This window comes from Mastigoproctus giganteus, chromosome 8, assembly GCF_048544385.1.
Source record: "Mastigoproctus giganteus isolate SK-2022 chromosome 8, ASM4854438v1, whole genome shotgun sequence".
Taxonomy (NCBI): Eukaryota; Metazoa; Arthropoda; class Arachnida; order Uropygi; family Thelyphonidae; genus Mastigoproctus; species Mastigoproctus giganteus.
In genome coordinates, this window is record NC_143582.1 from 153,983,346 (window position 1) to 154,001,273 (window position 17,928).

The 17,928-nt window shown below is 37.6% G+C and overlaps 1 protein-coding gene across 1 annotated transcript in view; it reads right to left on the bottom strand.

Moving 5' to 3' along the window:
* Window positions 1–746: 746 nt before the first annotated feature.
* Sf3a1 (splicing factor 3a subunit 1) overlaps window positions 747–17,928 on the bottom strand; it is a 346,050-nt gene continuing 328,868 nt past the window's right edge. The window contains exon 21 of the mRNA XM_090379835.1: window positions 747–970. Within this exon, the coding sequence (XP_090235961.1) occupies window positions 869–970 (102 nt within the window). The 3' untranslated portion in view covers window positions 747–868. The remainder of the gene's footprint in view (window positions 971–17,928) is intronic.

The window sequence follows — 17,928 nt, forward strand, 5'->3', positions numbered from 1 at the left end:
CTGAATACACAATAAGGATTGATTTATTTTTTCAGCTTGCTTATAATATGAAGTATAAATTGATGGCAATATGATAATTATACCAGCACAGCAGAAAAACAATTTCAGTCAGTACTTCTGATGGTCACATCAGCTGTAACATCAGATGGGATGAAGAATTTTACAATGTTGCAGGTGCCACGACATTGGGCCACAAATGGGTAATGGTGGGTTGCAAAGGAGCTTTTTAAAATTAATTTTTTTTAATTTTGTGAAAAATTTTCATTTACAAATTCATTTCAATATATAATAGTAATAAATTATTAAAGAATAAATGCAAAAACATTTGTGCTGATAATTTCATACTTTGAGTCAAATAGAAAGATGCATTCTAACAGAATTTTTATGAATATCTAAGACCAGAACAGTTATATGAATGTTATTTATTAATTCATAAAATTTTCAATTATAAACACAATATATTTAGGATAATTAATTTAAACCATAGTTTAAATATAATAATCCTAAACTAGAAAGAATACTTGTAATAAAATGCCTTTGGAAAGAAAAGCAATGCAAAAAAAAAAAAAAAAAAGAATACAACTCACTGGAAGCTTACATACAGCTATTCTACAGTTTTACTTCAAGCAATAACAATGGCAATTTTACAATCTGAAAGTGGATCCATGTGTATTAATTAAAAATAGGTTATTATTATTTTTTTATTACTCTTAAGTTGCTGTTAATGAATCAATGGTAATAAAGCCAAAAGATTACAATATATATATATTGTGGTGAATAGTTTTTTTTTTTTTTTTTTACCATTACCTCTTCACTTACAAAGAGAAAATGGGTTGACTATGCTATAGAAACTGGAACAGGCATACTGTTACTTCTTTCTTCCACCTCTTTCCTTCAATTGTAGTACAACAGTTGAACCAGGGTGTACATTGTAAAAGGCCAAAGAATTAGAATCCTTTATAAACATTCCCTATTAAAAAAAAAAAAAATGCTGTTATGGAACTGCAAGTTTTACTCTAAAACATTCGTTAGCTGTTTATTCATACTTTGCAGGTTAATATACAGAAATTAGAAAAGATTTTCAATTACCTTGTTGTTTACCTCTGTGTTCACATGCAAACTCACTTAGCCTACACACTGCCACAAAAGGTCAAAAGTATCTGTGCTATACTCTTGAAATGGATCCACTGTATTGTGTTTAGATGATGGCTGACTACTTGTGGTCTGGTTCTAGGTTATGATGACTCTTTCTGCAGGCTATTATCTCTAACTTTTTACCTCTGTGTTCACATGCAAACTCACTTAGCCTACACACTGCCACAAAAGGTCAAAAGTATCTGTGCTATACTCTTGAAATGGATCCACTGTATTGTGTTTAGATGATGGCTGACTACTTGTGGTCTGGTTCTAGGTTATGATGACTCTTTCTGCAGGCTATTATCTCTAACTTTTTACCTCTGTGTTCACATGCAAACTCACTTAGCCTACACACTGCCACAAAAGGTCAAAAGTATCTGTGCTATACTCTTGAAATGGATCCACTGTATTGTGTTTAGATGATGGCTGACTACTTGTGGTCTGGTTCTAGGTTATGATGACTCTTTCTGCAGGCTATTATCTCTAACTGATAAGGGCAAGATTGATGGATCCCACTGCTGTTGTTATTGCTAGCAGTTTCATTATTACTGTTTTTGGTGGTAGTGCAGGGGGAGAGAAATTAATTCTCCCCAATTTCAAAGGATATTTTTACATCCCAACAAATAAGATCTCCAACAAACAATAATATGATGATCAGGTAAGAGTCATTTCTTACGTTCCTTCAGGCATGGGCAAATAATTTCCCAAAGTAATTAACACAAACATTAAGACCTTAATGCACATCCCTGCCCAAGAGATATACATAAAAAAAAAAAAAAAAAAAAACAATCAAAGCATCCATATAACAAAAGCTGATAAAGATAATGTAGTCATAGTTACTAAGACCATGGGCTAATAAACAAAAATTTTAAAACATCTTAGAAACAATAAAACCCATTCTGTAATTAAAAAAAAAAAAAAAATTTACCACAAACAAAATAACGTCCAAATGGAAACTTCTCTTCAATTAGAAAAAAAAAACAGATGACACCAAGTACAGAAAAATTACTCCTGCAAACCTCAAAGCTACATGTTTCATTTTGAAAATATAAATTTCTACAAAAACAAAGAATTAACCTAGTTAAATCCACACAATGGGAAACCACTCAGGCAATATTATTCTAATGAGGCAAAAGACTACTAAGAATATTAAGACCAATAACTTAGCAATTATATTAAAAGCAGCAGCAAAAGAGGTCAGTAAACACTTAACCATAATTATGAGAGAATCCTTGATTCAGGGGGGGTTCCTACAGATCAGAGATGCAAATGTTTCCCTTATTTACTAGATGGTAGATGACTCTCATCAACCAGTGCAATACGACCACTTTGCTTATTGGAGGTTCGAAGTGTTTAGTCTACAGAGCAAAGTTCCAGTCAACTCTTCCCCATCCCTTCCATCAATGCAGTATGATTGATGTCTTTTGAGGTTATGATGAATATCATAGCGAGATTCAAACTTCCTTACATTTCGAGGGCACAGCTCTAAAACAATGTTTGCAGGCTGGCCGTTAGTTAGTACCCCGGACTGAACCCATTTGTAACTCTCTAGGAGGCTTCCAGATCAGCTAGTATATAATCTTGTTACTTCTACTCTGCCAGATAGTGACTGGAGGGTATATTGACTGATTGATTTTGATTTTACTGGCACAAAAACGACTGCGGTTATACTGCGTCCTGTGACTGGAGGGAGTCCGAGGTAGTGTGTGTGTGTGGGGGGGGGGGCATTGTTGAGGCCATGTTAAGTCAAGGATCTGGGTATATTCTTAAAATGTGTATGCCATATATCCAAAAATTTCACTAATTCATACACACTTTTTCTTACTATTGAATACATTAGTTATTTAGTTAGTTATTTGGTTTTTAGGAGCATTGGCAACTAAGGCCATATTGCTCCGGGATATGCAGTGGTCATTCCCTGATCTTTCCGCATCCTCCGTATTTGGTGGTGACAGGCTCGAACCCCGGTCTAATCAAGAAGTGTGTGCTACGCACCGTTGCTCCTGCCCACCTGGCTACGGAGGCACTCTACTGAATACACCATGAATTGTTAAACTAAGAGAGCAAACTTATCTGCGAAAAGATCTAACCCTTCCAAACACTTCCTAGTTCCTTTCACAAATATACACGGTCTCAGTTCTAATCTCAATGATGTCCATTTGCACTTACAGTCTGCCAAACCCAACGTACTTTTTCTAACAGAATCTCAGTTATCGGTTGACTCAACCACTGCTCATCTCAGTTTCCCAAATTATTCGCTGTATGATTCCTTTCGCCTCAAAGGTGGAACTTGTACATATGTCCAGTCCGATATTCCCTGTCAGACTCGGTACTTTGGAATCTCTGTTTTTCGATCTTCTCTGGCTTAAAATCTCTCTACCTCATTCTGTCAAATTCTTCTGTTATCTCTACCGTTCTCCCAACTCCACTAATCACTTGGAACTCTTTGACTTCCCCTCTTTGTAACTTGACTTTCTCCAGTCCAACTTTCCCAACAGTGAGGTAATTTTCCTTGGTGATTCTAATGTTCACAACTACAGCTGGTTTCTGTTTTCTAGTCACAAAGACCCAGCTGATCGAGGTGCCGATGCTTTTGCAATTACTAATGACTTAGCATAGACTGTTCATTTACCTACCACATACCGGACAATCCTAACCATACAGCCAACACGCTTGACCTTTTTCTCACAAACAACCCTTCTAAGTACAGGGTTGAAGTGAGTTGTCCTTTAGACACCTCAGATCACAACTTGGTGATTGTTTCTTCTCCAATGGAGCCTTTATCTAATGGCTATTCTCAACCTTGTGTTGTTTGGCATTACAAAAAGGCAAAATGGGATGACCTGTGAGATTTCTTTTCTTCTTTCCCTTGGTCGGATTACTGTTTCAAAACTTCTGATGTCAACGTTTGCTCAGATCGTGTCAATGAAATTATTCTTGTAGGAATGGAATCATTTATTCCACACTCCACTTTAAAATCTCGTCCTTTATTTAAACCTTCATTTTCCAATAAATGTGCTAAGGTTGTTCAAGAGAAGAATGTTGCATATGGTAATTGGGTTGTTTCCAATTCTTCAGTTTCATTTTCTGCCTACATCAAAGCTCGCAACAATTGTAAAGCAGTTATTAATCAGTACAAACTAGAATTTGAACAGGCTAAGAGCAGAAAACTAGCTTCTTGCCCTAATGGTAGCTGAGCATTATTGTCTCTTGCCAAAGCTATTGGCTGTAACTTTTGCCAATCTTTGCTCCACCTCTATGAAAACCAGATGGTTCTATTGTCACTTCAGCAAGGATAAAGCCAACCTGCTAGCATCCCGTTTTTCTTCCATCTCGGGAATTAATGATCTTGGTAAAACACTTCCCAACATGCTCCATTCAATGCCTCCTGTGGTCTTCTGTCAAAAGGATGTCAGAAAGATTTTGACAAATCTTGATGCTAAGAAAGCTCCACATTCTGATGGTATTTATCCACTTGTTCTCAAAACCTGTGCTGCTGAACTTACTCCTGTTCTTTGCCATCTTTTTTCACGTCACAAAGACTTGAAATTGTGACTAGAAAATCTTTTTTTCAGAGAGGGCGCTGACTCTATTTAAAAGTTACAGCTGACAGTTACAGGCTCCGCAAAAACGATAAGTGTTTGCCTTTTATTTACATGATTGTTGTTTTATATTGTACTTAATACGTAGTCATATAGTTATAGTTACGCTGGTTATTTTTTATTTTAATTTAGATAAAGAGTTTTTGTGGATTTTACTTACGATAGGTAAAACCGTTATTTTTGTTCGATTTTTGTAGCCATTGTTTTTGTATATAGGGAATTCAAAGCTTTTGTAGGGAATTCAAATTTTTTAATTGAGGTAGCTCTAACGCATAATTATATAGTAATACGCTTCACTGTTTCTATTTCATAGTTTCTATTCAAATACTACTGACATTTAATTTATTGATTTTATTAATTTAAACTACCATGCCCCGAACTAGAGCAGCAAAGCAACGGGCACAAAGTGGCAGGAGTGTTGTGACTCGGGGGAGAACTGAGGGGGGCGATTCTCCAACGCGTCACAGCCTAAAAAAATGTGCAACTTGTGAAATGTTTGCCGAACTCTCTGGAACGGAACATGATATTGCCATGGGGGATGTCTTTGTGTGTGCGCGATGTAAGGAGTGTAAGGAAATCAGGCGACAACTCAGCGTTGTTATGGGCCTATATGAGAGTTTGAAGGCCAGGGTGGATGCCCTCGAAGGAAATAAATTGAGGGGCCCATCAAGCTCTCAGCTGCCCACATCAACGCCAGAGCTTGCACTTGGTCATCACGCAACACAGCGGCAACCCCCAAGGCAGAATGCGCTGGTCCCACAGGAACTATTAGTTGTTGGTGACTCTATTGTCAGGGAAACGGGGAACATGCTATGTAAAAAGGATAGGTCGAACAGGACCAGGGTATGTCTGCCAGGGGCAAAGGTTGATGACGTTGTAGAGCGGATATCATCTTTCAAGGGCACAAAAGGTGATATAGTTGTACACGTTGGCACTAATGATATTAAGAGTAGGAGACCGGCAGAATTACTCAACAAGTACAGGTCACTGTTGAAAAAAAGCCGAGAATTAGGGTTGAATTTAAAAGTGTCTGCAATTCTGCCCAGACACGATAGGAGGGAGTATATGATGAGAGCCTTGTCGATCAATTCGGCCCTGGAAAGATTGTGCAAGGCTCAAGGGGTAGAATTTTTTTCAGCCTGGACTGTACTTGTTAACAGGAGAGATTGCTTCTACAGGGATGGGATACACTTAAATAGAAAGGGTGCAAGAATATTTGCTGATGCTATCGAGGCAGTGTTAGGTGGGTCGGAAAACTGCTAGCTTGGGGGGATACAAAGACTAATAGTTTAACAGTAACCGCAGGCAGAGGTGAAGGTGATTCTTGCACAACTTCTATTAGAATAAGAAGCGACCTGGAGCGAGGGGTGTTGGGGGTTTCAGGGACGGATGGCAGTCATCCTGGAATAGTTGGGTATATGGGATGTGTTAGGGTAACAAGGAATAGGCATAGGAGCATGTATGCTTGCATGTATACCAATGCTAGAAGTATAGTAAATAAATTTGATGAATTTGAAGTGTTGGTCAAGACATCAAAGGCGGATATTGTTGGGATAGCAGAGACGTGGTGTCACAAAGATATAAGGAATGCAGAACTGGAATTTGGGGAGTACAATGTGTACAGAAAGGATAGACAGGACAGAAAGGGAGGAGGTGTTATGCTGTTAATTAAGAAAAACATAAAATCAAAAGAAGTGCATCCAGTTGATATAGATGGACAGTGCACTGTTGAGTCAGTTTGGTGTGACATAAGCACTGCAAAAGCAAAAATAAGAGTAGGAGTGTGTTATAGGCCTAATGACTCGAATGAGTACAATGAACAATTGTACAGAGAAATAGAGTGGGCCAGTAAATCAGAATGTCTTATAATGGGGGATTTTAACTTCCCAGATATTGACTGGAACTTGTGGGTTGGTCACTCACACACTAGTCAGACTTTTGTGGATTTATTGGATGATTGTTTTCTGCAGCAGCATGTTCGAGAGGCAACCAGAGAAAGTAATACTCTTGATCTGGTTATCAGCAGTGATCATTCGTGTATTAAGAATTTGCAGATAAAGGAACCACTAGGTGGCAGTGATCACAGTGTGCTGAAGTGGGATTTACTCAAAGAGGTAACTACCGTCAGGGGTAAAGGAAAGGGTTTTTGCTTCCGTAAAGGGGAGTACAGTGGTCTCAGACAGTTTTTAAATTCTGTACAGTGGGATCGACTGACGATGTTACAAACAGTAAATTCTAAGTGGGAAGCATTCAAGGAATTAATCGTGGAAGCTACTAGACTTTTCATACCGATGAAGAAATATTGTTCAAGGTTTAGGCCTAAATGGTTATCAAATGAACTAATGAGACTCGTGACAGAGAAGAAAAATGCATGGGATGCATATAAATTATCAGGCGACGCAGAAGCCTGTAGCAGATATAAGCTAGTCTGTAATCAGGTCACAAAGGAGGTTCGGCAGGCAAAGGCGGATTACGAGAAATCTTTGGCAAAAGATGCTAAGAAAAACAGCAAGGATTTCTTTACTTATATAAACTCTAAAAGGAAGGGGCTGAATATGATTGGTCCACTTGACATCGATGGTTCGACTGTTGATGATCCTGCTCAGATAGCAAACAAACTGAATGAGTATTTTGCATCTACATTCACACGTGAGGAATCATTACAGTTTGAAAATGGAAGAAGGTTATCAAATTGTAGCAGTGTGCTTAATGATTTTGTAATAACTGAGAGCAAAGTGGAGGAGAAATTGTTGAAGTTAAACATAAGAAAGGCACCTGGGGCGGATGGGATCTATCCAGTTATATTAAAGGAGGCGGCAAAGCAACTAAGCAAACCCTTAGCCATAATTATGAGAGCATCCTTGGATTCAGGGGAGGTTCCCACGGACTGGAGATGTGCAAATGTATCCCCAATTCACAAAGGAGGTTCGAAGGGTGACTCGAATAAATACAGACCAGTTAGTTTAACTTCTGTTCCGGGTAAAATAATGGAGTCACTGGTTAAAGATGCATTGCAGGATCATCTAGACAAGACTGCAGCAATAATTCAGACACAGCATGGGTTTGTTAAGGGAAAGTCTTGTCTGACAAATTTGATTGGTTATTATGATGTGGTCACAAAGGAACTGGATGCAAAAAATAATTTTGATATCATATACTTGGATTTCAGGAAAGCTTTTGACACTGTTGCGCATGGAAGACTACTGTACAAATTGGAGCAGAATGGTATTAAGGGTAAGTTGCTACAATGGATAAAAGGATGGTTAAGTGGGAGAAGACAGAGGGTGGTAATCAATGGGTGCTGCTCTTCGTGGACTAATGTTATTAGTGGAGTCCCACAGGGTTTGGTGTTGGGTCCACTGTTGTTTTGTATATTTATCAATGATATTGATGAAGGTATATCAGGCTTAATGTCGAAGTTTGCAGATGACACGAAGGTTGGCAGGGTTGTTAATGACAGTAATGGCAGTGTGCTACTGCAACAGGATCTAGATAATTTGGGCAGATGGGCTAAGAAGTGGCAACTGAAGTTTAACCTTGACAAATGCAAAGTATTGCATATGGGTTGAAGTAACCCCAGAGAAACGTACCAACTGTGTGGTACTACACTTAAGGTGGTAGAAAATGAAAAAGACCTGGGAGTAATTGTGCAGTCAGATATGAAGTTTTCTGAGCAATGTAGACAGGCTGCTAGGGCAGGTCATGGGGTTTTGTCAATGATATATAGGAATTTTGCTAGCAGGGAAAAGGAGGTGATTGTCCCTCTGTATAAGGCAATGGTCAGGCCACGCCTTGAGTACTGCGTACAGGTCTGGAGGCCTCATTTTAGGAAGGATGTAGATTTGCTTGAGCGTGTACAGAGAAGAGCAACACGATTGGTGAGGGGAATGAAGGGATCCTCTTACCAAGAGAGGCTTAAGTTCTGCAAATTGCAGTGGCTGGAGACTAGGCACCTGCGCGGTGATCTGATTGAGGTCTATAAGGCCTTGAATGGGTTGAGCACGCTGAATTCTGATGGGATCCTCCCACTTGTTCAGAATACGAACCTACGGGGACATAAGTTCAAATTAAGAAAGGATAGATGTAGAATAGATGTGCGGAAATTTGCCTTTAGCCAGCGGGTGGTTAATTGCTGGAACAAACTTCCATCTGTCGTTGTGGAAGTTGATAGGTTAAATAAATTTAAGGAGGAACTGGACAGGCAATTGGAGGGTATGGTGTGATTTTTTTTTTTTTTTTTTTTTTTGGCTGATGCTGCATAAGCTCCTACACTTGCTTTCTTGCATCAAGTGCCACTACTACTACTACTACTACGTTCTTAGCCCAAAGGTGTTTTTCCTTCTGCTTGGAAATTTGCTCATATCCAGCCAGTTCCTAAAAAGGGTGACAAATCACTCCCATCCAATTATTGTCCCATTGCAATTACTTCTGCTCTTTCTAAAGTAATGGGGAAATCAATTAACCACCAACTCAAACTATCTAGAAACCTTCCATCTAATCAACGATCGCCAGTATGGATTCCATCAGTTTCGATCCACTGGTGATATTCTGGCTAATGTTGCCCATTTATGGACAAATTCAATTAACTATATAAAATCGGTGTAAATACACCATAGTTAACCCATATATTTGAGCTACGATTGTAGCGTAGAAGGCATCGTTTTAAATGTATCTCATAATGTGGTTGCCTTCACAACAAGATAGCTACTATTGAATTACTTCAAATAAATAACGCTTCTCTAGTAGAGAAGGCTACTGTTATTTATTTTCAGCGGTACCACCACCCAGACGATCATTTCGAAGCTTCTTGGCTTCGTCATCAGTGAGCGGGTAGGTACCCAGGTAATACAACAAGCCATCTCAGTTGCGAAGTTATATCCACATTATGAGAGATGCCAGAAGGGTGTGGTGGTAATGTATTTGGAAAATTAAATGCACTAGGCATAATCCTTATGGGTTTTTATAATTAACTATATAAAATCGGTGTAAATACACCATAGTTAACCCATATATTTGAGCTACGATTGTAGCGTAGAAGGCATCGTTTTAAATGTATCTCATAATGTGGTTGCCTTCACAACAAGATAGCTACTATTGAATTACTTCAAATAAATAACGCTTCTCTAGTAGAGAAGGCTACTGTTATTTATTTTCAGCGGTACCACCACCCAGACGATCGTTTCGAAGCTTCTTGGCTTCGTCATCAGTGAGCGGGTAGGTACCCAGGTAATACAACAAGCCATCTCAGTTGCGAAGTTATATCCACATTATGAGAGATGCCAGAAGGGTGTGGTGGTAATGTATTTGGAAAATTAAATGCACTAGGCATAATCCTTATGGGTTTTTTATAATTAACTATATAAAATCGGTGTAAATACACCATAGTTAACCCATATATTTGAGCTACGATTGTAGCGTAGAAGGCATCGTTTTAAATGTATCTCATAATGTGGTTGCCTTCACAACAAGATAGCTACTATTGAATTACTTCAAATAAATAACGCTTCTCTAGTAGAGAAGGCTACTGTTATTTATTTTCAGCGGTACCACCACCCAGACGATCGTTTCGAAGCTTCTTGGCTTCGTCATCAGTATTTACACCGATTTTATATAGTTAATTATAAAAACCCATAAGGATTATGCCTAGTGCATTTAATTTTCCAAATACATTACCACCACACCCTTCTGGCATCTCTCATAATGTGGATATAACTTCGCAACTGAGATGGCTTGTTGTATTACCTGGGTACCTACCCGCTCACTGATGACGAAGCCAAGAAGCTTCGAAACGATCGTCTGGGTGGTGGTACCGCTGAAAATAAATAACAGTAGCCTTCTCTACTAGAGAAGCGTTATTTATTTGAAGTAATTCAATAGTAGCTATCTTGTTGTGAAGGCAACCACATTATGAGATACATTTAAAACGATGCCTTCTACGCTACAATCGTAGCTCAAATATATGGGTTAACTATGGTGTATTTACACCGATTTTATATAGTTAATTATAAAAACCCATAAGGATTATGCCTAGTGCATTTAATTTTCCAAAGGACAAATTCAATGGAAAAGTTCGGTGAAACACAATCAGTTGCTCTTAACATCTCAAAGGCTTTTGATCGTGTTTGGCATAAAGGTCTTCTAAACAAGCTTCCATCTTATGGTTTGCCAACTGCTTTTTGTAATTGGGTATATCCAGCTTTCTCTCTGGCCACTCAATGAGGGTGATGGTAGATGGCTCTCTGTCTTCTAGCTTTTCACTAATGATGGTGTCCCCCAAGGTTCAGTTCTTTCCCCCAATCTTTTCCTCTTATATATTAATGACCTTCTTTGATTGACTGGAAATCCTATCCATAGTTTTGCTGATGATAGCCCACTGCATTCCACTTTCAGTTTGAGAAACCTCGCCCTGCTCAATCAGCTTCAACTTCTCGAATATCTGCTATCAGTTCCTTAAATGCTGATCTCCAGGTAATCCTCCACTGGGGCAAAGTTGATTTCAATTGTTCTAAAACTCAGTCTTGTCTTATATCTCGCAAAAAGGATTATTCTGCTCCTATGCTTAGATTTGGTTACACTCCAATTTCTAGGCAAAATGATATATGTCTTTTGGGGATTACCCTGACTTCTAAGCACATTACAAATACTGCTTCCTCTGCATCTAAAAAACTTGGTTTTCTCTTTTGCTCTCATCATTACTTTTCTTCCAAACAGCCGTTCACTCTGTACATATCGCAAATCTGCCATACCATGGAATATTGTTCCCACATCTGGGGCAGAGCCCAAAAAACCTCTCTCAGGCTTTTAGATTCCATTCAGAAGAGGGTAATTAGGTTAACTAATGATACAACTCTAACAGAGTCTCTCCACTCTGTCTCAGAGTGCTACAGATACTGACTTTCGCCCCAGAAAAAACAATGGATTCAGTGGTTAAAGAAGTAATGCAGTTATGCAACACTTTCAAAATGGATTTGTTAATGGGAACTCTTCTCTGACCAATCTGATTAGTTAGTCTGCATCAGTAACAAAAGAAGTGCAAAAAAAAAAAAATAAATAAATAAAAAAATAAATAAAATTGTACAAATTGTAGCACTGTAAGATTAGAGGCAAGTCATTGCTAAGGAAAGGCATGGTTAAGAAGCCAAATAGTGGTTACTGATAGGCACTGCTCTTTTTGGAGTTCCCAGGGTTCAGTGTTGGGTACCTTACTGTTTTCAATATTTATTAATGATTTGGATGAAAGCATAGCAACTTGAATGTTTAAATATGTGATAATACAAAGTTTGGCAAGATATTTAATGACAGGAATCAGAATGTGATACTACAATAAGCCATAAAGAAATTAGACAGACGGGCTGAGAAGTGGCAACTGAGGTTTAACGTTTATAAATGCAAAGTACTACACATGGGAGAAGTAATCCCAGAACATAAAATTCGGCTGTACCACACTCAAGAAGGCTGGAAAACAAAAAAGTGTGGGATGATTGTACAGACCTACATGAAATTTTCTGTGCAGTACAGAGAAGCTGTTAAGGCAGGCTGTGGTTCTGTCAATGGTATACAGGAATTATGCCAGTAGGGACAAGGAGGCAATTTTTCCACTGTATAAGGCACTGGTTCAGTTGCATCTTAAATACTATATACCGGTAATAAGATAAGTCGGGGGCACAAATTACTGCTACCAAGAAAGACTTCATTGCTGCAAATTGCAGTCTGGAAACTAGGCACCTATGAGGAGACCTGAGTGAAGTGTTTAAGGCTTTAAATGGATTGAGTGAACAACATTCTGATGGTGTCCTTACTCTTTTTTGGACAAACATATAAGGGAACATAAGTTTAAACTGAAAAAGGATGGTTGCACGAGGCAAAAATTTAAGGAAGGATTAGAAAAATTATTATGGGGGATGAACAAATTATGAGGTAGTTTTTTTTTTATGGCTGATACTCTATAAGTATGCTTCCCTGTCATTTGCAACTACTAATAATAACTTGAACACTACCCTTACAATTGTACTCAAACTAGATCAAAAATTTATACCATTTCTGCTATGTTGTCCTCCTTTTGAAAAAATCCATTAGAATCAGGTTAAGAACATTTAAAAAAAAAAAAAGAAAAAAAAAAAGTGTTTCTTATCCATGTTAAAATGCTGAAATTTAGTACAAGAAAGGCAATGAGCAGTAAGACTTGTGAAATTATATGTAATGTTTCCCAAACGTTTTGTTCTACAGAATTCAAGACTGAAATTTTAAATTACATACATGTTAATGAAGTAACAGGAGTAGGAGTATCTTTCAGTAAAGTAAAAAATATATAATTAAGGAAAGAAGATAAGCTATCCATTCTATTTAACATTTCTGGAAATGCAAAGATTGCCAAAAATATTAAATCAGATCATGAAAATCCTGTTTGGGAACAAAACTACAAATGTGTTTTTCAGAGATATCAGTTTTAACACAAATACCACAGATGCCAAATATACAAAGAGTTTTATCACATCAATAAATAATATTAACAGAAAAAATGTTTTTGGAAGCAGAGTTAAGATCCAACTAAAATAAAATAACTAATATAGAACAAACAGAAATTTAACCTTCTCCCACCGTCTTTCCTCAATTTGAATTTATGTCCCTCAGGTGATTAATCTGGGCAAGAGGAAGAATCCCAACAGCACAGAACTTGCTCAAACCATTCAAGGCCTTATACAACTCAATCAGATCACCTCACAGGTGCCTAGTCTCCAAGAGTTGTACTCAATCTCTGTACTCAATCCAGGAGCTCTACATCCTTCCTAAAATGAGGCCTCCAGACCTATATACCATACTCAAGGTGTGGTCTGACCATTGCCTTATACAAGGGGATAATCACCTCCTTATCTGCTAAAAAATTCCTGTATATCATTGACAAGACACCATGAGCTACTCTTGAAGACTGTCTGCACTGCTCAGAGAACTTCATATCTGACTTCACAATACCCCCAGGTTGTTTTTATTCTCTATCACCCTAAGTGTAGTACCACACAGTTGATATGTTACTCTAGGGTTACTGGCACCCATATGCTTAACTTTTCTAGATTCCGTTGCAGAAGAGTACTGTCATTAACAACCCTGCCAACCTTAATATTGTCTGCAAACTTAGACATTAAGCCCGATATACCTTCATCAATACCATTAATAAATACAGGAAATAACAATGGACAACATGCAATCCTGGGGGACTCCACTAATAACATTAGCCCATGAAGAGCAGTGTCCATTAATTACCACTCTCTGTCTTCTCCCACAAAACCATCTCTTTATCCATAGCAGCAATTTGCCTCCAATGCCACACTGCTCCAATTTGTGCAGCAGTCTTCCATGTTCAACAGTTTCACTTTGCTGACCAGTGCAGAGTTGGAAAAGAAGCTTCCTATATCTAAAATAAAGGTAATCCCTGTTGCTTTATAATAATTATCATAACTTAATAAATACATGTTCAAAGATGCTTCCGTATAAAATAACATAATAAATGAACCACCACACAGAAATTTTACTGCATATGTATTAAATATACGCTGTTAGCTACATGGAGAACTCAACTGGAACTTGATGGGCCTATTTTTGAGGATATAATTATCCTCAACAATAGGCCCATCAATAATTATCACAGAATTGTAAGAAGCACTGCTTATCAGCTGAACTTCATATTAAACCTAAATTTTAAGCAATCTAAGTAATCCAACCATAGCTGTTAAATGTTTCTTAACTATTTTTGTGGAATTAGTTTTTACTATATTTAATATATGCAGGATCATCTGCATATATTAAATGTTATTAGTGTCTAAATTAGTATAGTAATTTCATATTTCTATCTTTTTGTTAATGTATTCAGATTAAATGGCAAAAAGTGAAATTTATATCATTGAGGGGCGGGCAACATGCAATCCTGGGGGACTCCACTAATAACATTAGCCCATGAAGAGCAGTGTCCATTAATTACCACTCTCTGTCTTCTCCCACAAAACCATCTCTTTATCCATAGCAGCAATTTGCCTCCAATGCCTGAGTGGAAACAACAGAGAAATTGTTCTTAAAATGTATTTTAAGTGTAATTTACAACTAAAATTTTAATTTTAGTAGGCAAGAAGTAAGAAGTCCAGTTCCTTCAAAGTCATTTATGGTCTGAAGATGGGGCTTGCCAAGAATCCTGAAATGTCACCTGCTAACAAATTAGTGTTAGTATCGAGCTTATATTATATTATATGAATTGAATAAACATATTTGTTAAGAATTTTCATGTGGTATAATACTATTATATTATTATTACACATATATTAATATATATATAGTATAAATTTTACCATATGGATAGAAACCATATAATGTCCTTTTCCAATTATATTAAAAGATGTGGAACTACTAGAATGGGTGCAGAAAAGAGCAACAAGCTTATTCAAGGACATAAAGGGATATTCCTACCACGAAAGACTTCAGATCTGCAAATTGCAGTGCTTGGGAACTACACTACATACTTGCGAGGATGTAGTTGTATTAGTGTTAGTATTGAGCTTATATTATATATGAATTTAATAAAACATATTTGTTAAGAATTTTCATGTGGTATAATATTATTATTACACATATATTAATATATATATAGTATAAATTTTGCCATATGGATAGAAACCATGTAATGTCCTTTCCCAATTATATTAAAAGATTTGGAACTGCTAGAATGGGTGCAGAAAAGAGCAACAAGCTTATTCAAGGACATAAAGGGATATTCCTACCACGAAAGACTTTGGATCTGCAAATTGCAGTACTTGGGAACTACAACTACATACTTGCAAGGAGACCTAATTGAAGTGTTTATGGCTTTAAATGGATTGAATAAAATAAAGTATGATGGCATCTATACTTTTTTTTTTTTCCTCTTACAATACACATAAGGGCACATAAAATGAAACTGAAAAAGAATGGTTGTAGGATAAATCTGAGAAGATTTGCTTTGAACAGAATAGTAACTGATTGTTGAATGAAAGTTCCATCTGGTGTTGCAGAAGTGGGTAGCTCAAATAAATTTAAATAAGAATTAGATAAATTACTAGAGGGGGATGGACAGATGATGTAGAAAGTGTTTTCTTTCTTTTTGGCTGATACTCTATTTGCAACTTGCATCATTTGATGCCACTATCCACTGAAAGAATAACATGGAAAAGTGTAAGAAGTTGAGAAGACCGAGTATGGCCAGCATAAATGAGATGTCTGTGGTGGTGGTGGGGGGAGAATTCAAGTTGTTGAGGTTCCTGGTTTGGAAGGTGTTTTCATTAAGTTCCATTCCTCTCTCACTACTGCCGGGACATTTGATTCTTCTTGTAAAAGGCAACACAAGAGTGGTTATGGAGCAAAGATCAAATGCTGCCCTCATGCAATTGCAGGAGTGGGCACAAATACACATGCTCAGGACATCATCTGAAAAATCCAAATCCATACTTTTGAAAGGAAACCTAGATATAAGAAGACCCCCAAAAATTAAAATAAATGGAAAAACTATAAAAATGGTAACAGAATTAAAATACTTCGGGGTTGTTTTTGATTCTAAATCAACTTTCTATCCCCATTTAGCATATTTGCCAAGAAAAGTGAGAAACTATGCAGGCATGATTGCCAGAATCAGGAGAGCAGACAAGGGGCTCAAAAGGAAGACCTTGGCAATCATATACCGAGCAGTGTTCGCAGTCAGAAACAGGAAAAAATTAGAGACAATACTTCTCACAATCACCAGAGCATGTTGCACTATGGACACACCAGGACTGCAGGTGCTGGCTGGCACTCTCCCACTTTATTTGGAAATAGTCAAAAGAGACCTATATTATACACAGGAAAGGCATACCCACAAAATTTCTGAGGATAGCCCTTCAACACAGCCAATAACACCAAGGCTGAGAGAAAAAGAATAGTCATAAAGCTCCATGAGCAATGGCAATAAATTGGGAGCAGGAAACCAGACATGCTGTTACCAAAAGGTTTCTGCCACAGGTGGCAATGGTTAACCCAAAGCCACCAAAGTGGTACACCTCTGGACTTTTTACAAACTTCATATTGACAGGTCATGGCTCCCTAAAGGCAAAACTAACTTCCTTAAGACTGGGCACATATTCTTTATTAATGTACAATTTTATGAATGTACAATCTGTGTTCTCTGAACTCTGAAGATAACCCTCTGACAGTTAATCCAGAGAACACAGTTAACAGCTGAAATTGGCCCCCTTTCAAGGGGACAAGAACATCAATTTATTATAGATGAAAATACATACAAGGCATTTAAAAACTTTACTTAACAGGTATTCGAAATTAGACGTAACATGCAGAGAGAGGCCCTACAGCCTCCCCCACAGCCAAACAATAATCCATAGCCAAAGTGCCCATGTCTCCCACAATGCCCAGATGATGACATTTTAATCTGACAGGGTAGTTGTAACAAGCACCCTGAAAGATATCCAGTGGACATAATGAATTGATGACTGGGCCATCCCCAATGGTTACCCTGACATGAGTAGGGACCTGAGGCCCCACACTCACTTACTGAGTAAATATAAAGGGTGTACAGGCAGCTGGGGAAGCAACTCAGCTGAATAATATTAGTAAGCTTGTTGCAAGGGGATGCAATGTAGAATGAAAGAAGGATGTATGAAATGAATGAATGAGTGCAAAAGAATTGAGTGAAAGTGCTGGGCACTGAATGAATATGACAGACTGAAATCGAAATTGTGGTGAAAGATAAAGAATGCAAAGTTATGGTGAAAGAGAGTGACCAGCAAGGAAGCAAAAGAGAGTGAATGAGAATTTTGGTAAAAGGAAGTGAATGAAGGTATGAATGTAACTGAGAGTATGAAAACACAATGCTAAATATATAGTTTTAAAATATACACATAAACACAAATTAACTTAGCTACTAACAACATCAATACACCCACTGCATATTTCCATGGCTATGCAAGACATGCAGCCAGGACTACCTCCCAACTGAACAGGAATAGTAAGTTGAGGGGCATGGGGATGCAGAGCAGAGAGAATGCAACTGAATAAGTGAAAAGAATGCTTGAAAGAATGAATGGAAACACGGGTGAGAGTGAGAAAGACACAAATTTAAATTCGTATGAAGTTGTATTAATACTAATCCTTATTTTAGCTGTTCTTAAATTTAAATAATTTT